This window comes from Dipteris shenzhenensis, chromosome 30, assembly GCF_047967505.1.
Source record: "Dipteris shenzhenensis isolate YYH24624 ecotype China chromosome 30, Dip_SZ_1.0, whole genome shotgun sequence".
NCBI classification, from domain to species: Eukaryota; Viridiplantae; Streptophyta; class Polypodiopsida; order Gleicheniales; family Dipteridaceae; genus Dipteris; species Dipteris shenzhenensis.
The window spans coordinates 29,952,203-29,976,958 of NC_141625.1; the positions used below are offsets into that span (position 1 = coordinate 29,952,203).

Sequence of the window (24,756 nt, forward strand, 5' to 3'; positions counted from 1 at the left end):
TTTCAGTCAGATGATTTTGGGTTGTGTAATCTAATCGCAGTCTTTGGCATCTTGTGTCCGGAAACAAATCAATGAGTCAAGGACACAAGGAAAGGAGGTTGTTGGTTTCAACTATAGCACTTCAACTTTGCTCAATCATTATTTGAAGGTTTGATCCAAATTCCAATTCAATTTCTTTTCTTTTCTTTCTTTTCTTGTAGCCACTAAGTATCTCTCTCTCACACACACACACTTTTTTTGGTGAAAGCACATTACTATATTAACATGAAATCAATGTACATGACATTAGACTTCAAAGGAGAGCCCAATGGAAGAACTCAAAAACAGTCAGAAAACACTTCAAGGCTAGTAGCATCCAAGTCCCTTGCAGCAAAACTATCATATAAGGATTGCTTGAGGGACATTCTGAAGAAAACATATGCCTGAGGAAACTGTTGACTCATCCTAGAATGCAATCTCTGTGTCCAAATGGTCCATAGTACCCAAAAGCGTGTCCAGTGAAAGAAGAGGAGGAATGGAGACATCTGAGATGAGAGGCATCCAAACATCCAGAAGAGTTTCCCAAATCTGATAGAGGGAAACCGAAGCCGCAGCAAATGAGAAACATGAGTGATCAATATGCGAGAGTGCGGGCAAGACCATAATAGATGAGGAACTGTCTCGCGGTGATGAGAGCAACGGGGGCAGGAAGGGGAATCAATGCGGCGTGCTGCCAATTTCACCCCAATGGAAAAAGCTCCCACTATACATCTCCAAAAGCTCTCTCACACACACACACACGCGCGCGCGCGTAGTCTTACATCTGCAGATGGAATAAAGCATCCTTGCAAAGCTGTAAAATTAGAATTAAAGCTGAGTTAGCCTGGGAATTGTAGTAGGTGTCATAGTTGGAATAAAATGGGTTGTCTTGGTCAATCAGTCAATTATGACCCACATAGAGTCATGACTTCTATGTGTTCTAGTTAAATCAACATAAAAATCCATAGAAATATTTTCCTACCTACTAGGTGGGATCTCCAATGGATAAAGTCGCCTACTTAAGACACTCTATTTGCTTTGCCCTTTGGCACTTAATAATCTTGGATGTCCTTATTCATGCTAGGCCAAAAGAATTGCCTTTTTAGAAGAGCATAAGTCTTTTGGATTCTTGGATGTCTTGCAATCGGACTATCATGACACTTATAAGTGTTTGAAACAGGCCTCAAGGCCAACAAGAGGGCGGTAATAGACAACTAACCAACCAATGCTTTCACATTAATAATACTCGGCAAATATTCCAAATACAAATGGGGAGAGACTGGTCCTGCTCAAGAACAAGGACACAGATTGGCCCCCAAACCCTTGGCACCCCCTTCGGTATTTCTTTATTACTTGGAAGACCTTGAAAAGGATTACACAGTACTCACAAATCCTCTTGCATTCAGAGCACTCCACATTCCATTAGGCATCAATGCCCCTTTGCCTTAGCCCTGCTTCACCATGCAAATAATACACATCCAAACATGTTTCGGGCACTTGCATCAAGACCCGGAACTGTTACTAGCAATCCATTATGGATCACACAATTTCCCTGCCAAGCCAACAAATGGTCACAGGTTCACTGATGTGCTCAAAATCACATATGAAAGCAGAAATGACCATCTTTTTTTTTTTTTGGCAAAAAGGAGACTTCTTTTAAGTAAGAAAGAAACTCGCTAGAGCAAGCTCTATGCGGAAATACAACATGCTAAGCATGTAATGAAAACACCTCAGAGGAATGAGGTAGAAAGAAACCAAGGCTGAGGTTGAAAATGCCAAGTCAACCCTGTAGAAGTCTCAGCAAAGAAGGGAGAGTCTCTCCAATCTCTGAGAAAAGTAACTCTCCTGGAGGAGGCTGCTCGAGATGATCCTTGCATGGTCGCCCAAATGGCCATCAGAGTGTGTACCGTATCTGTCCAAGTAACTGGCCAAGATCTGAGAAGGGTGAACCTGAGAACCCTCCCGAGCCTTAGTGCATCTGGCTCTCCAAATGTGCCATGCTGCAATGCTAGCTAAGATCTCCCATGGAGAGTCAACCGAGGAATAAGCAGCTCTGAAGAGAGTGGCCGAAACATCCTCTAGAGAGCACGACTCCACAAGATGTCGTCGGATGTGAAGAGCCCAAGAGGAGTCAAGTCTCTAAAAGAAGACCTGGGGCCCTGAAAGAGTGAGCCAAGCCACTGATCCCCAGGTCATGAAGAAGGGTAGGCGAACAAAAGTACTGAAAAGTCTTGCAATACCCTTCCATATGATTCTCGCCTATCTGCAATCCCAAAGGCAGTGCTGTATTGTCTCCAAAGCAGAAAGGCAACGAGGGCAAGAAGGGTCAGCTCCGAACCTAGATCTCCATTGGTTCAGTGCTATCCCACCATGAATAGAAAGCCAAAAGAAGAGTGATTTTTCTTTTCCGGTGGGATTTCCAGAGCCTTTGCCAAAAAAATTCCTGCAAGTTAGCAGAAATATGAAAGCTCTCCCAATGATGAGCTCTGGTAGGCCTCCAACCCCTATAGCTGAGCTGGAATTTCTTGGCATTACTGATCGTGTAACGAAAGAAGGGGATGCCCTTCTCTCCGTGCCCTTCATCTAACCATTCCCATTCCCCAGGGTCCCACTGCAAAAACTTAATTGGGACACCTCCATAGAGCCACAGCCTCCATGAGCCCAGGGCGATGAGAAGCGGGTCAGGATCCAAGTACCATTGTGAGAGAGAGCCATGCTTCATAAAGCCCACTATCGTGATTGGCTGGAACGGTACCTCCAACAAGATATCATCTGTGGATTTGGACAGCCTGCCCCCCGAAGAAACATCAAAGACTAAGGCATCCTCATGAGTGTCACGAAAAGCAATCACTTGTAAAGGAACTCCCAATCTAGAAAATGCCCCCATCTAGGTGGAGCAAGTAATAGGCATATCATCTGTGTCCACCCAATCCAAGGGCAAGGCTGCATCAATCTGTTGGACTCTTCCTACACTCCCTCTGAGATTAAGAAATAACTGGGCCTGTCGATCTGCAGGAAGCTGCCTGAAGGCTTTCCATGCTCCCACAGTAGATGCAAGGCCCCTCTCCCATCTTGGCCACTGCATGTAAGGAGAAGCTCCAAGTGGTCTGCCATGCTCATCCAAAATACTGTCGTTCCACATGATAGACTGCCTTTCAATCTCTTCACGGGTGGAAGGGGGAATCCTGCAAAGAGTACTCGTGAAGCTGGCCCATGCTTTCAGGATAGCAACCATAAGAGGGGAAGAGGGAGATCTGAGGTGGGCTGTGGTGAAAACCCATCTGGTGCCAGATGCACTGAGGCTTTGGAGGGTTCTCAGGTTCACCCTTCTCAGATCTTGGCCAGTACTTGGACAGATACTATACACACTCTGATGGCCATTTGGGCGACCATGCAGGGATCATCTCGAGTAGCCTCCTCCAGGAGAGTTACTTTTCTCAGAGATTGGAGAGACTCTCCCTTCTTTGCTGAGACTTCTACAGGGTTGAGATGGCATTTTCAGCCTCAGCCTTGGTTTCTTTCTACCTCATTCCTCTGAGGTGTTTTTTATTACATGCTTAGCATGGTGTATTTCCACACAGATTTTGCTCTAGCGGGTTTCTTTCTTACTTAATAGAAGTCTCTTTTTGAAAAAAAAAAAAAAACCATCTGGTACTGTGTATCCAGTCCTCTCCAGAGGTGGGCGTGCGAGACTGTATGCATCTGATAAAGAAATCCTTCCAAGGCTCTTGCCTTGGCACAAGTCCTCTCACAACGACCTTGCAAAGTAGGGCTCTGCACTATAGATCCGGGTCGATGATATTCAAACCCCCTTCTCTTGTAGGAAGAATCAAGGTCTCCCAAGCCACCCTGGCTGTAACATCAGTTGTGCCATCTAGACCACTCCATAAAAAGTTTCGTACAGGCCTCTTAAGCTGATTGATACAATCCCTAGAGTGGCACCAACAAGAGCATACAAACCATGCTGTGGCTAGAAGAACCTGGTTAACCACCACCACCTTGGAAGCCAAGTCAAGTTTGACTGAGCTCCAGCAAAGGAGCTTACTTCTGATACTCTCCAACACCGGAGCAAACTGTTGTGAAGGAGAGATGCCCACCCCAATCTGGCAGCCCAAATATCTAACGGAGACGCCCCTCTGTACCCAAGTGAAGCCAATATCATTACCCCAATCCAGGGTGTCATCATCGCAAATCTAGAAACCAAGATTTATGCCAATTAATGTGTGCACATGCAGCCGTGCAAAATAAATCCAAGGCTGTCAGGAAGGAAGTGAGTGTCCTGGGGGAGGGATCCAAAAAAACAGCCGTGTCATCTGCCAACTCACTATCCAAGAGCTCTTCTTCCCGGCGGATAGGAAGCCTCAGCCCATAAATATCAGCTTGAGATCTAAGGTAGATACTCATAGCTTCTGCCACAAACAGAAAAAGAAAAGGGGCAAGAGGACATCCCTGGCGGACTGATCTAGAAATCTGAAATCTGTCCCCTCTTCCCCCCCCCCCCCCCCATGAGCACCTGGCTATGGGCTGATCTGTAGAGAGAGGATACTCCTCTAATCCATGCATCTGAAAAACCAAAGCGAGATAGAGTACCCTCTAAAAAATCCCAGTCTACTATGTCGTAGGCTTTCTCAAAGTCCAAGAGTAGAATGGCCAATCTTTGGCCACAGTAGCCCTGGTTAGACGTAGAGCTACGACCAAGAGACGTGCCAGGACCGCACCTCTGAGTGGCCGACAACACTCTATTGCCGACTTCATGCCTCCACTGCCTCATCCATCCTGATATCTCGTTGTTGCTGGGGATGATGATGATATTGATGATGATGCTGAGATTGATATATAGTCAACCACCGACATGACTATGTTGTACTTAGGACTTAGTACTGCCATTCTGCATTTTTGGCATTTTGCATTTTGCATTGGTATGGACGCTCGTTTAGTAGCTCCACTACCACAGCTCGTTGTATCAGGATTTTCACAGTCTCATAGACCCATCGGTCTTCCGAAGACTTTAATAAACTTTCTTTTTTTCTTTCTTTCTTTCTTTCTTTCTACATGGCCCATTCTGAGGCTTCCCAAAATGACAAAATATTATAAAAAATACTTCTACCATGCACAAACCCCGTCTGCGTGTCATGAATCAAATCTGGAAGAAAAACCTGTAGCTGTAGATTGATGGCTTTCGCCAGAATCTTGTAACAAGTGCCCAATAGAGTGATGGGTCTCCACTGAGACACTAGATTCCTATTACCCCCCTTTGGGATGAGATGAATGAGACCATTTGTAAGTGAACCAGGCATCTCACCAGAGTCCCACACGCCCTGCAAAGCTGATGTAATGTGATCATCAATCTGCTCCTAAAAAGTAATTAAAAAGGAAGGGGTAAGTCCATCCGAACCTGGGCACTTGCCCTTGTGAAGGGCAAGCAATGCAGTCTTGAATTCTGCATTGGTGAAAGGTGCATCCAGAGAACCATACATCTCATCCTTCACCAATACAAGGATACACTGTCAAATAACCTCTCTGGCATCATCTATGGCCTGTGTGCCCGGATCTGCAGTAAGAAGGGATGCAAAAAATTCTGAGGCTATACGCATGACGGCATCCGGATCTGGTTGTAAAACCCTATTTCAGTCAACAAGCTGCGAGACACTATCTCTACCATGTATGGGCCCATGAGTAGAGAAGAAGTGTTTGTTGACCTTGCCACCTATCTGAATCCAAAATGATTCCCGTGCATGAAAGGCATACTCTGCTCTCTGATCCAACAATGTCTGCATATGAGCCCTTGCTGCAACAAGGCGCTCCTGAATCCAAGCATTAGTGGGCCTCTTCTGCTCTTACCTCTGAGGGGACGCTAACTATTGGCGTATACTAATCTCACGTCTCCTGGACTCAACGAATGTATGATAATAGTCACTAATTCCAGATATGGCTGTAGCTACTTGAGATGGGCGGACAACTCCACCGTGTATGTGAGAAACCCAAATCTGTAAAATATCCTCCGTGAGGCTCTCCTCTGCATAAAAAGCATCTGGAATCTTGACACTGGCAATGCGTCCTCTCCGATGAGGCTCAAAAATCTGCAATACCACTGGAAAATGATCTGAGGTGGAAACCCCAATAGAAATGCATACAGATCTGCCTCTGTCAAGTGCCCAATCGTTTATATAAAATCTGTCAATACGTGCATGGATAGGCATATGTAATCTCCTGTTCGACCAAGAGTACAGGAGTGACTGTGGCATAACATGAAAGGCATCATCAAACCAAGTGTCCTTGCCACTGTACTAAAAGAGAAAGGCATCCCAGGCTGTCCTCTCCAAAGAGTGAATTCCACCCTGTCTGCCTCCCTTTTTGTCTGATGGCAATTCAACCATGTTGAAATCACCACCAATGATCCAGGAATCTGCAATGGGGGCCCAAGAGAGTAGTTCCTTCCAAAAGGAGATCCTCTCCCCTCTGTTGTTGGGGGCATAAAGATTGAGAAGACCAATCTTACGTCCTCCAACCAAAATAATGATCCATTGAGCTCTAGAGGGGGAGATAATACCATGACCAGCAACCAAGGGGAGAATAGAAGGAGAGACCGAAATGCAAGTACCTCCCCTTGTGCCCATAGCAGGTGACCAGAAGGTATGTCCTGAGAGCAGTTTGCCAGACTTAGCGCAATCACTGGCATCCAACTTGTGTTCCTGGATAAAAAGGATATCAATAGCACCTCCAGAGACACCTGGATGAAGCTGATTTCGGATCAGTTGCCTACGGCGACGGTGTGGAACTTTGCCTAGGCCCTGTATGTTACAGCTGACTATCCTCATCGACGGGAGGATGCTGGATGGAAAGGCTTACCCGACCTAGTAGAGGAGACCAGCTTCCCCCGGGCCGAAACACTCCTGCTGAGGCAGGAAACTCAACAGGTGAAAGGATCCCCACACCTGCTGAGGAGGAGGCTCTATCAAAAGGAATCCCAATGACCAGGACCCCTAAGGTGGAGGGCACAAACTCCTCATCATCCATGAAAGTCGCCGAATCTGCCAGTGTCGAAAAAGAATTCTTGAAAAGCAAGTATGGTCGAGGAGTGTGAAGAAGACCTGCACTCGTGGAAGATGGATGAGAAGGACCTGCCAGGCCTCTATCAGCAGAACTGGAGCTGGGGGCTGAGGAGGCCTGTGGCGAGGCTATAGAGGGATCTGGAGTCCTCATCTGTGCATGCACTCTCTTGATCGTCATAACTGTGGCAGGAACAGTCTGTGGGGAAGAAGTATTGGAAGCCCCCTCCTTCACCCCCGCCTGCCCCTGCCCTTCCTGCCACCCTCCTCCCCTCTCTCCTGCTGCCCCTGCTTTCCCCCGCCCCTCTCCTTCCCCCCCCGCCCCCTCCTTCCCTCTCCCCCACCCCTGCCTCGTCTGTACATAGCATCAACTCATAGAAGATGCTGACGCGTAGCCCGAAACAAGCTGTACATCATATGGAACCCCTTCTTGGTTTTGGTCCCCTGTCGACAAGCTTGGCCCACGCCTTTTTTACGTGAGTTTTTCTCTAGATGCTCCTGTTGGCAACCTTGCCAAACTCATCCAAGCCATGGAGGATGCGCCATGGCATCCCCTTCTCATTTGCCCCCATCGCGCCCTCTAGTAGGGTAATTTTGAGGACCCAACCAATGGCCCTTGCGCCCTCTTTGGACCAATCCGCTAGTTCACCCCCAAGGCACTAATCCCTAGGGGGGACCTTGCACCACCAACCTATGACCTTGCCCATTTAATTTTCCAGGGTCTTGCCCAAATGCAAGCTTAAAAACTCACGCCTCATGACAATGTCTATCATTTGGAATACAATTTTTACCCTTAAAGAGTTGGTAACCATCCCCAATTGCATGCTTTATCAACCATAGGCACAAAACACTTCATCTTGGAAAGCATCACTACTTTCATCAACTTCTGGTACTTGTTCTTCAACACCAACTATAGTTGTTGAAACTATAGATGATTATCATCAATTGATGTAACTTCCATGGGACCCCATTCATAACAACTTTTCAAAAGTCTTAATTAATGTGATTAGTTTACATTTACCTGTCTAGGGCTCAAGGATCTCATTATGAATGTAAGTAAGACTTACTTGAGTAATTGTAGGCATTTGACTCAATGCATTGCCTACCACATTATATTTCCTTTATGATATATCTCAACTGGATATTGAACTCTTGTATCATTTCAGCCCACCTAGCCTTTTGACCTTTCAATTGAAAGCTGATTGCTCCACACTTGAACCCTCGGTCAATTTCAACTTAGCACTATTCAAATAGCGCCTCCATGTTTTCAAAGCATGGATACTAGCATAGAGTTCTTTATTGTATGTTGAATGGTTTTTTCGAGCTAGGGTAATTTCTTACTTTGAAAAGCCGCTGGTCGTCTATCTTGGATCTCCCATAGCTCTATTACGTGCATGAGTTTCAAATGCAAAAGGTTCATTAGGATCAACCACTTTCAAGGCTAGGGAAGTATTTAATAACCTGAAAACTACTTTAGCTTCCCCAATCTCAGCAAAGGTACTCCCCTTGTCCTTAAGCTGATTTGTCATAGGCCCTGCAACTGTAGCATAATCCTTGACAAATTTGTGGTAGGAATATTTACTACACTTCTAGAGTACTTAGACTAGGCTACTCTAGATCCGTCAGATCCAAATGTAGGTTCCCTTCTTCAAAGATAATATGACCTAGATACTTAAATTTTCAACAAAACAAATGACATTTAGACTTTTGGGCATATTTATGCTAACTATCTTCAAATACGCCAAACGCTCTTGCTTTGTCTTACTAAAGATAAGAATATCATCTAGGAAGACTACTATAAATTTTCGTAGATACTAAGCAAACTGTCTATCAAAATCATGAACGTAATAAGGGCATTCATCAACCGAAAGTTTAATGACATAATTCACACTTAATACTAGCTAGGGCTTAGATGGAGCATAGGTTAATTGTAAATTATTAGGTTATAATGATTATTTGTATTGTTAGGACATAAATATTGACATGTTAGATGGCCTATTTTCTCATTATAGGGAAATACTTTTGAAAGAAATTTCAAAGGGGCTTTTGGTAGCACATGTAGCTATTGTAAGGTATTTCAAACCCATGAAAACTTATTTTCAAGTTATAAATCAAATATCTAGTTTGTGAGTGGACTCTACATTGGAAGAGAATAAGGGAAGCACTTCTCATGTTACAACATTTCACTTTTGCTTAATTAAGGAACTCCTTGATGTATTTCATTGAAGAAAATGGCATCACTTAATGAGGTGGGTGGGAACACTAATGCTAGTTAGTGTCTAGTACCTCTTGGTCCATCAAGTCTACCTCCACCTCCTAAACTCCTCCAAATGTTGAAGACAATTCATCACAATCACCATTTAAGTTCATGCCAAATTATCATGACTTGTCACAAAACGAGCCATCTTTCTCTTGATTGAGTGTGACTGAATTTACAGCTTGCTTTTGAAAACTTTCCCTTGAATTCAAGGGAAATCGGGAAGTGATAAGTTGACTAAATAATTCACCTCACTCAAACCTAGGGATGAGGTAGAAGTCCATGGTCATAAGGGCATGGAGGTCAATGGCAAAGATGATTGAAAGAAAGCTAAATTCTAAAAGGATTAGTTATTTGAATGAAGCATTACTTCTAGTGGAAGCAAAGGATTTTGAAAACGGTTCCTAAGTCTAGGAAGAGCTTTCAACGGCCATTGAGGAGTGTGCAAGTTCAAATGTCAATAAATCCCCCCATGGAACCCTTCCTAACCATATGTTTGTATGTCTCATATGTCTATAGGAGAAAAGTAGAGATTAATGACAGAAAATAGATGCTTTGTTGTAAGAAAGTTTTAGCTGGGAAAGTCTAATGTTGTATATCATGAATAGCACAATCAGAATAACTAGTCTAAGTATGTGTATGTCTACAACTTCAGGGCTGATTTGACCAGGCCTCCTGTTCATACTCTAGTAGTACTTCAAGACAAATAGGCTTCTCGAAGGGATTGTGCAATTCCCTGGATGTTAAGGTGCATAAATTGTCTCTCTTGACATTTTAACAGCCAACATGTTACAGAAGTGTGAGCGTCATCATCTATTTCATGGGTTGTGTCATAATGTATAGGTTCTTTCATCTGCCAACTTATGGCATCTCACATATGACGTGCCTGACATTTTCTCGTTGAGGTAGTCTTGTACCCCACGTATTAAGGTGGGGCTGAACTCTCTCTAGTAGAATATCATCTTTTCTTTCTGCTCAAGTTATAGCTTGTCTAAGGGTTTCTGCATTTGAACATCTCGATAGGCTGTGTTGCTATTAGGAAGATCCAATGCATCGTCTTGCAAAGTTCATTAATTTCACCCTTGCCTTGTGCTACATTGTTCTTTTTTGCTTCCGATGTATACACATGCAGGCGTTCAAGTGTATGTGTGTGAGCGAGTCTCTCTCTCAGAGATGATTCCACTCTACTGCCAGATGTTGACCTTGAGGAGGTAGGTATGCTACGGGTTTCGACTGACAGGCGAGGTCCATTCTCATCTTATGGGCAGAGCCTATTAGACCTCGGTAGGATACATGATCTCATTATCTATAATGGTCTTGACAGATGGCCCGCTTCAGGTGGGTTCACATGCTTTCCACATGTGGGGGGCTCCAGTGTTGTTGATAACATCATGGGATCCCCTGTCTTTACATCTCGCATTACTGACTTCACTGTAGCCCCTCTCCCCCCAGGGGCTGATCATACATACCTTTTCTTTAGCATCTCCACCTCCCTTCACATAGCACCTTCCACCCCACTTAGTGCTTACTCCACCTACCACGATATACGCTTTGATCGGGATCACTCACCTTCTTATTGTGGCCATTTGTACATACTTCTCGCTTATATTGACTTCATACCTCTTTTAGAGGATCGTGCTGCCCTTGTCACCCGCTCACTACACGAGGCTGCCATTCACGCTTTCCCCCACACCACCCGCCCACCACCCCCTAGAATCGTACCCTGTAATAGTTGGTACGATGATGAGTGTAAGGCTTTATGACGTCAACTCAGATTTGAAACCAAAAACAGTCTTCCGAGCGCACCAGATACGCTACGCGAATAGCGTAGACTGGTACGGAGGAAGAAACTAGACTTCGTTTGTCGGAACGAGGAGGAGCTACTGAACATTTTGTTTAGTAAGCATCCATGTTGTATTGAAAGTGGGGACGCCGGTCCATCTAGATACTGTGACTGGCAAACCATGTTGTTATGTGTGCATACCACAATGTACCGACCTTGCTCTCTGCTAATCGCTTGCATGACATAGGCTAGCCTTGGTAGTCTCCAGTACGGTAAGGCCCAAACGTTGTGGAGGAATGTCACTGTCTGAAAAATGGCATCAACCTGGAGAGTTGTTATCGCGAACTCTGCTTGTACTATGTGATGGGGAACTAAGGGATTACTGCAAATCATCCCAGATCCCATAATGACTTGTAGCCGCTCAAATCTCTTCCAATATGTCACCAAAAGATTGCTTCCCCAAAAAGGTCTTGCATACGTGGGGGTCGGCCTCACTAGGGCGTCGAAAAGCCAGCCCTTACCCGTTAATCCTAGAAGTGCGCCTGAAAGCACTGCCTATCTACTCGGGCCAAAGCTCTTTGTCCATGTGTGAGTCCTGCTCTGGTTACATGAACCATCCTGAAAAGCAGCCCTGTGAAGGCTGCCCCCAAGTATGTGTAAAACAGCACTATCTCCACTGGCTCATCTCGATAATTGAAGCTATGTTAGTGCAGCTCAGTGCATGAGGTGTTGAAGATCATAACCTTGGTCTTCCCAAGGTCGACTATCAAGTCTCTCCTCCTGCAAAACACCTCTAAGGCCTCCAGATGCCTTTGTAGTCCTTCTGTTGAAGACATAATGACTATGTTATCCGCATATAGCAATATCTGTATCATCAAGTCAGCCAACAGTGATGCGAGCCTTTTAGGCGGTCAATAAAGGATGTGATCTTGTCAATTTAGAGCCCAAAGAGAGTTTGTTGAGAGAGGGCATCCTTGCTTCACCCCGATGGTGCTCTCAACCCAATCTGATAGGCCTCCTGGGGCATGAACTCTCCCTTTGATGGACGCGTATAGGCTCATCACCCCCCAAAGCATAACCTCTGGAATTTGCATCTCCTGAAGCGTCTTGATCGAACTGGATTATGGGACAGTGTCGAAGGCCTTCCGAAAGTCTACAAAGCAAGCGTAGACTTTCCGGTGCCTCGATCTTGCCTTCGGAATGATAGCCCTCAAGGTAAGTTGTGGTCTAGGGTGGAGTCTTGTCTCCGAAAACCTGCCTACCCTAGAGCCCGCTACCCATGTGACTGTGTGTAACTACTATCTCCCTCTCTAATACCAACCCATAAATCTTGGCCAGAATGTGGCCAATCATAAGAGAGTGGTAGTTTCGAGTGTCCATGGGGTCTTGTGCTTTGTGTATTGGCACAACGATGGTAGTGCTCCAAGTAGGTGGGAAGCGGTAGCATACAACGTGGTTGAACATCTATGCTAAAATCGGAGCCACGGCCTCCTGTCAATGTGTGAAATGCTCAAGTGCAAGGTCAAAATGGATTTGGACACGGGTGTGTGTGGGAGGGGCTCTTCCTGTGGCTAGCGTGGTAGCGAGATGCTAAAAGCGAGGTGTGAGTGGTCATTGCCGCGGGGGGGGGGGGGCACAATGAAGTCGTGTATCCGTGGTATGAAGGCTAGTGGACCCATCATATGATCCATTGTACTTGTCCCTTCACCATGTGGGAAACAAGTGAGCCTGCCAAATGATGGCCATCTCTTGAGGCCGTTATATATAATCAAGTCATGGACAGCCCCAACTCAAGTAGATGTTGCCCATATCCTGTCATGTGTAGTGCATTTGCTGAGTGCCTCACTATCCGGAGCTTTGCTGGATCTAGCTCCGGTACTATGATGGAATCAGATGCAAAATCTAGCAAGACCACCTGTCTGTCCCTTGTGCGTGTATCGAAGTCACCAAGGAGGAGGATGTCTCCCTGCTTGGAGAACTCCGTGATGTCATCATATATCGTCTCAGATGGGCTGTGTCCCTATGTAGTGACCTCATGCGCATAGGATGATACATGTGGAGGGAAATAGCACACCACAATGAAGATCGGTCATGCATCTAGTAACCGGACTCGGATCCACGTATGTCATGCATGCTTTTCTCTCGGTACCACAGATATGAGTGGTCTCAAGTGTAGATCTGAAAGGGACAGTTACACCCCCAAAGCCCTGTATCCCATTGTCTCTCCTCACCTCCCTCCTATGGGCTGACTCCCAAGTGTATCCTGTCATTGAGGGCAGCCCTCTTTCTAGGGTCTCGTGTGTCTCAGTATAGAAATCATGTCTTTGTCATTGTATGTCTCTGAGAAACCTCCCGGATTGGACCAGAGGGTGCCATTGCAGCTCCACACTGCTGTATTTAATCCATTTTGTGCATTCATCCCATGAGCCCGACATTGTCATGTGCTGTCCATCTCCCCAGCTCCCTTCTCTTCCATGTCTACTCTTTCTTGGATCATCACTTTTACATCCCGGTAGGCAGCCCATTTTCCTGCTTGTCTTGCTGGCATCACATGTGGCATTCCCCCCCTTCTATACTCTTGATGTAAGAGAGTGAGATCGTCATCCAAATGTATTCCAGTCCCTTTCAAAGTTGCCCTCAATGTAAGAGAGTGAGTTCGTCATCCAAATGTATTCTAGTCCCTTTCAAAGTTGCCCTCATGCTAATGAGGGTAGACCTGTCCATTGGAGTCCGGAGTTTCATCACCAATGGCCTTGTTGGTATCTCCGTCTTGCATACCCTCCAAGCTGCCTCACATGTGAGATTAACACCCATCTGAGTGAACAAAGCTTCGGCATCCGCCGCTTGGGTATCTCCCATAGTTAGGCTTCTTACCAAAACATTCAATGCTTTGCTGGTCTCTCTTTTTTCTTCCTCCAAAGCCTCAAAGATAAGCTCCTTCTTGGGGGCTGTTGATCCCATTTTTCACCACCGCTGTCCATTCAAGCATCTCCTCCTTCCTCTTGATGAGCTGTTGTGTACACTCAGCATGTCTTCCAGTCATGGTGACCTGCATGGCTGCCATCTCTTTCTTGAGAGTTGCATTCTCTGCTTAGCTCTTCCATGGCTGAGGTCACTTTCATGTCTTTCAGTTGCTGCAATTCAATTCCCAATGCATGTACCCTGTCTTGGAGTTTGGTTTTCTCAGTTTCCAATTTTGCTTCTTCCTTCTCCCAATCCTCTTTCTTGGCCTTTCTTTCCTCATTTTTCTCATACTTTTCCTCCCTGCTTTATTTTAGCTAGTGCCTTATCCATGTGATCTTTCTCAGCCAATAGAGTCACATTTGTGGCCTCCAAACTGTCTTTTTTTTAAATCAATACGAGACATATCTTTTTAAGACAGGTAAGCACATCTGATGTGACCTTATGAGAGAGAGAGAGAGAGAGACATGATAGATATTATTAAAGTCTTGAGACCCTTGAGGATCTATGGGACTGGTGACCACTATTAAACAAAAAGAGGTCATTTACATCCAGTGAAAGAAATCATTACAAAGCTTTCTATGCTGTGAGGATTTACTGAGCTAATTTATGTGCTAGGCAAAGGACTTCGTTGCAGTGCTCCAAGACTTCTTTTAGGTAGCTTCCGAGCTTCTGGGCAGGCTGTGCCAGTAGATTTTCCCAGATTATGCCTGCTACCATCATACTTTCCCCTGTTGTGTGCATAAGCTCTATACTTCAAGAGTATGTGCTGCTCATCTTCCACCTCCCCTGTATGGCAGATTTTGCATATTCCGCCCACCTGCCCTTCTCTACATTAAATCATGTGAGCTGATTCTTATTTTGCAGATTAAATGCCTTTTAAACAGTGGATGTCTGTCGCTGCATTTTGTAGCTGTCCATCCAGTTGATTTCCTGTTTGTAAAGCTGCATTTTGTAGCTGTCCATCCAGTTGATTTCCTGTTTGTAAAGCTGCATTTTCCTCATTGATCTAGCCATAACTTCTGTAGCATTCTTTGCATTACTAGGCCTCTGATTGCACTTGGATCTTCTGGTACATCAGCGGTCTTTATGCCCCATATCTCCATCCATCCCTCCCCATCTCTGTACCATGGCCTCCATGGCTTTTAAGAGAGAGAGAAGAAAGAAAGAAAGAAACATTTGTCTTCGAGAGGCCTCACAGGCATATGAGACAAAGTAGATTTCAAGAGTAACTCCTACAAGCCATTGTGGGCTGAGGCAAAGGGCTCACTACGGCCCTTAATAAGCGCTGTGCTGAAAAGCTCAAAAAGCTCAAGACTCAAAACTAGTACTTAAAACACATAACTAGGTATCATGGTGGCTCTCCTAAGAGATGTGAAGATGCCTCGTATATCTGTTTGTCGGGTCGTCTCCCACTATGTTGGAAAGTAGGTGAGCCATCTGAAGAGTGACGCCTCAGCTGGGATGGTTGGGCTGAACCTCCATCATGCATGCTCTGGCCAAGCTCTGCATTGTGTGTGGCCTCTGTGTGTCTGGCTCCACTGCTCCACACAAAGAGAGAAAGACAGAAAGAAAGAAAGTTTATTAAAGTCTTCAGAAGCCCGATGGTCTTACGACTTAATCTGTTTGCTCCTAACTGATTCTTGATTCACTGGCATAGGCACCTCAGTTTTCCTCCCAGCCAACCTCGGTGGTAGCAAGCTCTCAGCAAAATCATATTGTTACGTGAAGCTCCTGCCTACTAAATTCCACCAAGCCCCAAAATTCCCTGGATGGATCTAGTATGCCACATGTCTTCTTTCTAGGGTCCCTCCTTAATGCATCATTTACCCCTCTCTTGGGATACCATTAAAACCATTTGCCCCTAGGCACATTTAATGCATTTAGGTCCCTTAGCCTTAGATCCACCTAGTCTAGTGCCATGTCACCCTCACCAAGGACCTTGACCTTTATTCCTTTTTTATCATTTACATAAAGCCCAAACAAATATAGCACAAACATTGATCCTTTAAAGGAAAATGCCGACTGACCCTTCCGAGGTCATGTTACCTTGACTTGAGCGTAACAGATGGGTCTATGAGACTGAAAAACTTGGTACAAACGAGCTGTGGTGGTGGAGCTACTAAAGAACCATCCACACCAATGCAAATGTAAAAAATGCAGAATGTTAGTACTAAATCTGAAGTACAACATAGTCATGTCGGTAGTCGACTATCTCATCATCATCATCATCATCACCATCACCATCGGGACATCAGGGTGGATGAGGCAATGGGGGCAACAGATGGGTCTATGAGACTGTGAAAAACTTGGTACAAACGAGCTGTGGTGGTGGAGCTACTAAAGAACCATCCACACCAATGCAAATGTAAAAAATGCAGAATGTTAGTACTAAATCTGAAGTACAACATAGTCATGTCGGTAGTCGACTATCTCATCATCATCATCATCATCACCATCACCATCGGGACATCAGGGTGGATGAGGCAATGGGGGCATGAAATCGGCGATAGTGTTGTCGGCCACTCAAAGGTGCAGCCCTGGCATGTCTCCTGGTCATAGCTCTGCGTCTAACCAGGGCTACCGAGCGGGACCCGACTCTAAACAGGGAGGGGATGTCCCCAAGTGTGATCTGTGTGTCAACCCTCTGTCTGAGCTGTTGGGTCACAGGCTCCGGGTCACGATCATGTCGAGGCCTCATCCTGTGGGTGTCCATGTGATCTGGCTAGAAAAACTCCATGATAGAGCTCTGAGAGGGAACAGCCAAGGAAAAAGTATGCTCCTGTCCCGTGCTCGAAGTATCCGTGGTGTCTAAGTGCCTCATGAACGAAACGTGCCAAACATCGTTGGTCTGGGTAGGTGATGAATTGGGCCAAAATCTCATAGTTGTCTTTGAAGAGGCAGTAGAAACGTCCGCAGATCTCATAGTAAACAAGACACCTGAAGATGAAGTGCTCCTCTGTCTCAACCTCTTGCATGTCACACAAAGTGCATATGCGCCTCTCCGTGGGTAGTCGCTCTGCTCTGCTGCTCTCGATACGAAGTCTATGTGAAGAGACCCGGAACTGCCCAAGAGAGATCCTCAGTGAGTGGGGTAAGTAAATCTGTGTGTACCCTGGTGTGTCAATGAAACCCTCCGCTGTGATATGTAAGAAGTAATCTCTGTAGAAGCCCAGCTTCCTTGGAAGATCACTCGAGCCCAGCCAGGTCCGGAATGTGTGTAGTTGTAATAGATCCTCACGAATAACCTGGCTGACTTCATGTGATAGGAGGGGAGAAAACGGAGCATCCATGCTGTACTGGAATGGAGGTAGTCTGTCCATGTGAAGCCCCAGTCCCTCAAACCATCTCTTTGTGCGTGCATACCAGCACCTATGCAAGTGCCATAGAAGAGGACAGTGCTAGCCATGGTAGCTTGCTACGCCCAGAGGTGTAATCCCCATACTCCCTGACTCGGTACAGATACGTGATGACGTGAAATGAAGCATCTAGCTGTAATGTGGGTGACCCAAACTCCGCTCGAATGATCTGGTGAGAAACAGATGGCTTACCACGGATCATCCGTGATAACATGAGAAACTATAGCCGCTCCATCCTGGCCCAGTCTATATCCGACAAGTCTAGCCCCCCAGCATGGACTGCCATACATCCTCGTCGGACAGACCAAGGAGTAAAAAAGCAACCCTTTGGTCCATGGATCTTGAAAGTGAGAGCGGAAGCACTGCCACACCGAGTTATCTTGTGAAATTAACTCGTGCAAAAAGATTATCCTTGGTGCTGAGTCTTCTGGTACATCAGTGGTCTTTATGCCCCATATCTCCATCCATTGCTTCCCGTCTCTATACCAACCCATGGTCTTTGTGGACCCCTTGGCTCGGTACAGATACGTGATGACGTGAAATGAAGCATCTAGCTGTAATGTGGGTGACCCAAACTCCGCTCGAATGATCTGGTGAGAAACAGATGGCTTACCACGGATCATCCGTGATAACATGAGAAACTATAGCCGCTCCATCCTGGCCCAGTCTATATCCCGACAAGTCTAGCCCCCCAGCATGGACTGCCATACATCCCCGTCGGACAGACCAAGGAGTAAAAAAGCAACCCTTTGGTCCATGGATCTTGAAAGTGAGAGCGGAAGCACTGCCAGACGGAGTTATCTTGTGAAATTAATTCGTGCAAAAGATTATCCTTGGTGCTGAGTCTTCTGGTACATCAGTGGTCTTTATGCCCCATATCTCCATCCATTGCTTCCCGTCTCTATACCAACCCATGGTCTTTGTGGACCCCTTGGCTTTAAAGAGAGAAAAAAGAAAGAAAGAAAGAAATGTCTACGTCTTCAAGAGGCCTCTTGGGCATATGAGACAAAGTACATTTCAAAGAGTAACTCCTACAAGCCATTGTGGGGTGAGGCAAAGGGCTCGCTAGGGCCGTTGCTGAGCTCTATGCTAAAAAGCTTTAAAAACTCAAAACTCAAAACAAAACTAGTACTCAAAATACACAACTAACTTAGTGTCCTGGTGGCTCTCTTGTGAGATGTGAAGATACCTCGTATTTGTATTTCTCTGGTCATCTCCCACGATGGTGGGAGGTGTGGTCATCATGATCTTTGTATCTAGTGAGCCATATCAAGAGAGACACCTCAGCTGGAATGGGCTGAACCTCCATCATGTGTGCTCTAATCAACTTTTGCATTGTGTGTGGTCTCTGTGTCTATGGCTCCATCGCTCCATGTCATCTCTTCCGCGCGCGCGCATGAGAGAGAGAGAGATTCAATAACAAAAAAATATGGCTAATCCTTATGTGTGTCCTTTTTCAGGGAAAGTCTGTCTCCTCGGCAACATTTGATTATTTTCCTCCAGGCATTTTGTCACAGAATAAGAATTCTACTCCTTGAACATCTACTACTTTTTCTATGTAATTTTGTCAATTATTATTATGGTGGAGAGGTATTCCAACCTCTTTAAAGCCTACCAGTGGATCTGGACAAACTTGGCACAGGGATGGGTTTAATGAGAGGTCTATAAGACGGCATTTGGTTGTAATAAAGCCATTGGGGAGAAATTGTTTGACTCAAATTTCCGAATCAGAAAAGTGATTCAACTCAATAAAATTATATATGTGAAACATGTTTCGTATAAAGTATGTGAGGTATGATTGCATCCATCTTTGTTTGTATGTCCCTACTTTGAACAGATCTAAAGAGATGCTCCTCTACATAAATCAACTATAAATAGATTGAACTTGGTGTTTTATTTGTAAAATTTGTAAGCCATGTAATGGTCTACATGTAGGTGTGACACGAGTGTTCTTTTGTGAGCTATTGGTATGCCTAAATTAAATATGGCTAATGTGGTATGCCTAATTTTGAGAGAGAGAGAGAGAGAGAGAGATAGTTGTGAACTATTGGTATGCCTAATGTGGTACCGTGTGTGGACTAACCACATGGCTTGTACTCATTCTTATTAGCTTAGCATGGTACATACACAAATTCCCATGAAGGACTTGAAACAATGCATGTGGCTCATGTACATGTTTACCTAAATTGCAAGATTAATTTGTGACCCATGTAGTTAGAGTATGGTATGTGTACAAATTTCCATTAAAAATTGTTGGGTCGCACAAGTACTTAACCAATTAGTTTTCCTACATACAAACAAACAATAGTGTCTTAAATATTCAAAATCCAAAAACATTTGAGAATCTAGGTCAAGGAGAATATATACAAATCAATTCATTTTCCTCAAGCTTTTTATGTTCCAAATACAGGTATCGCTTATTGATTTATGTAAAATGATATGTCCACATGATTTTAATGAATACAAAGAAATCTATACACGTATAGAAGCAATGGTCTTAAGAATGTGCATCAATATCAAATGTGCAAATTTTTCTTAAATAGCTATGATTACTTCCATATGTTCCCAAAATTACATTGTAGATATATCACTATAGCAATATTGTTTTTGTTAAAGCGTCTCTAAAAAAAACCTAAAGCATCCTCATACATATCCTAAATACATAACATAGGTGCGAAAGAAACCTATGCAGTCTCAAAATTCTACCAAGTGGGTGGCCAATAATTGGCTAGTTTCTACAAGAAATTAGTGCCTGGAACAATTCTATCTTTGTAAGACCTACTTGCTGCATAATGTCATGCAATTTATCACTCATTACCAAAACACAAATCAAGCTAAAGTAAATGGCATGTATACATGTGCATCCCTTTCTTTGCATCTTCTTGCATGAAGTCCTTGGTTGCAGGAGCAATGTGGAAATTCTAATATTGTCACCATGTATGTCATATTGTTTGTAATAGAACTTTTCATCCACAAATGGAAAATGTGCGTTAATTTGGATTTATTATTCCAAATTTCATTCAAACACGAGCTTTGTGAATGCTCTCTTTAAATGTCTACTCAACTTGGATCTCCACATTGCTGTGGTATTATCCCTTCAAGAAGCTTGAACATGACTAAATGCTGGTGCATTCCTCTGCATGGTTGGTCCTTGCACATCCAAAATTTAATTCTCCTCAAGCACAAATCCTGCTTGAAGTAATTTCTCCTTTTCATGTTTGATAATGGAAGTCTTGATGAAAACCTTCCACACCTCAAGAAAATGACCAGATACACCAAGGATAGATTGATTAATACTCCATGTATAGGCTACAGAGCTGTTGCAAAACCACACAAACTATTCTTTAATAAAATTTTCATGTTATCTTTTCCCCTTGAAGCAAGATGTAGGGACACCCTCAGTTGTACTTTGACCCAATGTATTTATGAGTGCTCCACATCGAGCCTTTATGGTAGCAATGAACCCAAAGCATGTCACCACACTATGTGGTTTTTTTCTTTCGATATCCCAATTAGTGTCATGAGCAACACTCTCTTTGCATATTATCTTCTCTTCTTGCACACTTGAAGAAGATCTCCTCCCATCAGCAAGTCACTGACCAGTAACATAAATGTACTCCAACCTATGATTGCCATGCTCCATCACTATGGCAGGAGTATGAGAACCTCTTCTCCTTTTAATAAAGGTTTGATCCATTGATGGAAAATGCATTTCAAGTTTCTGAAGCCTAGACTCTTCTATAGCACTGTGGGCAACGTCAATTAGTCTCTTTGTTGACACATTGCTAGAATGTCCTGTCAATATCCTTTCCCTGAGTTTGTCCAAAGTAGGTCTAGTTCCCACATGTTTCCCTCCCATGTAGGCTTTGTAGTGTGAAATTTGAATCACAGACATTGCAAAGCCTATAGCAGTGGCCTTATATAGATTTATGTATTTAGCATACCTATCAACAGCCTCATGCTTAAGTCCTTAGTCTCTGATAAATTCATAGAAGGTTCAAATCCACTATCCTCATGTTGTTGCATGAATGAACACCCCATTGTGGAACCCATGTATAAATCCCCCCATGCCAACCATTTCTTAGATCTTTCACATGAAGAGGCATCCATCAATTCCTCAAATCCTCTCCACATATCTCTGCACTAGCATCGAATGTTGCTCTCCTCCAATTTCTACATTTACTTATGCTCTTCTTGAAAATGAGGTCTAGTGCACTTCTTTGTATGCTCTATCATGTTCATTCCCAATGAAAATTACATGTTCTCTCTTTAACATCAATCATATTATGAGGCCCCCCCTTATATATTGTTCTAACTACAAGCCAAATTTCACCTACCCCATCTACATTCTGATATCACATGCTCTTGGGAGGCTCCTTCCTCCACTTTTGTTTCCCTTTACAATAAATGTGCAAGAGCCAATATGGAGAGGCTAGAAAATTGGTTAAAATAGCCACCTAGTAGTACGTGATATCATGTCATCTTGGGAGGCTACTTTATCCATTTTTTCCCCTTCTAACCAAGCACTCATAGACTTGTCATCTAGTACAACAGTCTCAACTGGTTTATAAGAGCCCGCATCCAAAGCCCAAAGTCTTGGACAAAGTCACCCTTATTTCATTAAACCAATCAAGAAAATACCCAATTGGAAATTGGTTGAACCATCTCCGTGAATTTTTTATCAAAGTACATGGAAAATAGGTATTCTTCATCTATTGTGGCACCGTTTATATGACACACTCACAAGAAACTTTGAAGATGACTATACGGGTCTTCATCATCATTACCTTTGAAATTCTAAAATTATACTTTAATATTTAATATAGACTTGGATTTCCCTATTTGCTCCCCCAAATCTTCCATGTGGTCAGCTCCATAAATCGTGTACACATGACATCCACTCAAAATAGCAGAGTCTCCACACGTCCATTTGTCATACCCACCTTTGTGCATATGGGGTCATTGATGACTGATTCTAAGTTTATCCATAGGAAGAGTTGTAGAGCTTAGGTTTGCCGACAATCAATTAAGTGGTATGCCTCCTAACTGTATATGCCTTCTATCCATATGAGAGGAACTCGGGAAAATTGCCTTAGTTTCTCTATGTTCACCCCTTTAGGTGTTGGGTGTTGTCTATCTCCATCAAAAGCACACCTTTCTTCAATTCTATTGGTTCTTTGACCATCTATCATGGCTAGTCTTCCTTGAGTATGCCTTTCTCGATGGTGTCCTTCTCGTGGAATAGCCAAGTGTCAAATATTTCTTTCTCTTTTTTCATTGTTATAAAACTCATGCTCATGTTGAGGATAAACATAGGAAATGGCTAGTTGTTCTAAGTCCAAACTCTCTGTAAACAAGTACTCAAACTCCATTTGCCATGATGGACCCTCACCTGCTATCCTTCTGGAATGCCTCGGGCAATTACCAGTGGTTCGTCCTTTTAGCACTGCATAAGAGTTAGCTTTCGCCCCTGGGGTAGGGAGGTCGAGTCTCTATCCTCATGCTCGATGCTCCTATTGGATAGTTAATGCTTCTTCCTAACTCCTTTGGGAACCCAATTTTGTCTTTGTGACCACACGAGCTCTCATGGTTGGACGTAGCCAATTTCTTTGACTCAGGAACTCTTCACACCTAGCATGTATCTTTGCCTTCTTTTCGAGCGTGTATCAAACATTGGCTAAGTCATCAATTAGCTAGTTGGCTATGTGAATGCTTTCTGTAGTCCACACTCTAGCCTTTAAGCACGCCACTAGACTGTGCCACTCGTTTGTGGCTATTTCTTGTAGTAGCTCACGACACCCAATAACTGCTTCAACTTGTTGCTAGTTAGCATGAACCTCTCTCAATGACTTTGCATTCAAGCCTAAGCTTGCTACACTCAATTTCCCTAACTAACAGCACATCAATTCACAAATTCAATGGATCGTTCTTTTCCTAGTAGGATCGCCAAATGTTGACACTCTAATTTGCTCACTCCCCAATGGTTGACTTATGGGTGCTTGGTGTTCAATGTTTGTGAACCATTAAACCAACATGTACAGTGGTTGCAGGAAGATGGTTGCTCTTGAAGTCCTTCGTGAGCTATGTAAGTTTGTGCTTGGGTGTGATGCAAGTAGATGTCGACAAAACAACTCAAAGGTCAGGGTTGCTGTTGAAAGGGGAATGACAGGGAATTGATTTCTTAACAATTAAACAGACATAACAAAATCATATGGATAAGTTGAAGCAAAGCCACAATTATATTCAAGAATTTTGTTTACATCCAAGCCTCCTCATCTTGGATTAAGCATTCAGGCAAGCAAACTCTTAACCTAGCAAGCCAGGTGAGAGAGAGATCATGAACCACAACGCACTCCCTATTATAGTACTTCTTTTCCACTCAGTAGACTAATGAAACTGACTTCTATTGCTAGCATACTCAATTCACTATTTTGCTGCTTGCCAGTGGTCCACTGCCATCAGCTCCAGGTTGCCTCCTCGTTAGACTCAAGGTCATCACTTTAACTGTTGTTGCTAATGCAGAGGCACAAGAGCAGTGACTAGAGATTTAGGTGAAGTACCTCATTGGCTAACTTTCAAGAGAGGCAAATGTAGAATGGAGGGAGACAATAGCTTAGTAAAGAGGAAAATGGGTTGCACAAATCTTGGATACAACCTTTTTGTCAAAGATATTGAATTATAAAAGAGAAAAGAAATGTGAGGAAATAAGAGGGGGAAAGCATGAATCACAAGTGATGACAATCGATTTTGAAACAAGGTGCAAGGTGGAGGTGCAAGCTAACATTTGCTAGTTTGGGTATGAGGGAAAAGAGGGGCTTTAGGTTTGACAAGGTTAGCCTACTATTTCAAACTTGATAGCTGTAAAGACAATTTCCATTTGCAACTTCTTGTTGCGTTTTGTATTGAGCTCTTTGTCAAAGCATATAGACATACCACATAAAGTCTATATCTATTCTTTATGAATATAAAGGATGTATTTTTATGAGTCATAGATTTGGTTATTATTAATATTGTTTGATGTAGATGCATGCATAAGGTTATATGTTTTTGTTTTGGCATTTGACGACTCTAAATGTCATATATTCTTCTTTTGAACTGTAAATTCACTCTAATTTTTTTGTAGCATTCAGAATTTGAGATATATCTAAGTAGAGAAGTAACCAAATCTTTTATTAAAAAAAGACTTTACATTAATAAGATATCAATTTTGTTTTGGTGATTATTTATGGGTAAAGAATCTTTGCATTGATAAGGTACCAATTTTGTTTTCTTGATAGTGCACAAGTGTGGCTATGCACAGTTTATTGGGCTCTTGATGCCTAGTGGGCT

At 43.7% G+C, this 24,756-nt stretch overlaps 1 protein-coding gene across 1 annotated transcript in view; it reads left to right on the top strand.

Annotated features, from left to right (window-relative positions):
• Window positions 1-19,210, top strand: part of LOC147881951 (Sugar isomerase (SIS) family protein) — an 86,547-nt gene extending 67,337 nt beyond the window's left edge. Inside the window, exons 22-23 of the mRNA XM_087402016.1 lie at window positions 41-148; window positions 18,888-19,210. Of these exons, the coding sequence (XP_087258142.1) occupies window positions 41-148; window positions 18,888-18,965 (186 nt within the window). The 3' untranslated portion in view covers window positions 18,966-19,210. The remainder of the gene's footprint in view (window positions 1-40; window positions 149-18,887) is intronic.
• The last annotated feature ends 5,546 nt before the right edge of the window (window positions 19,211-24,756 follow it).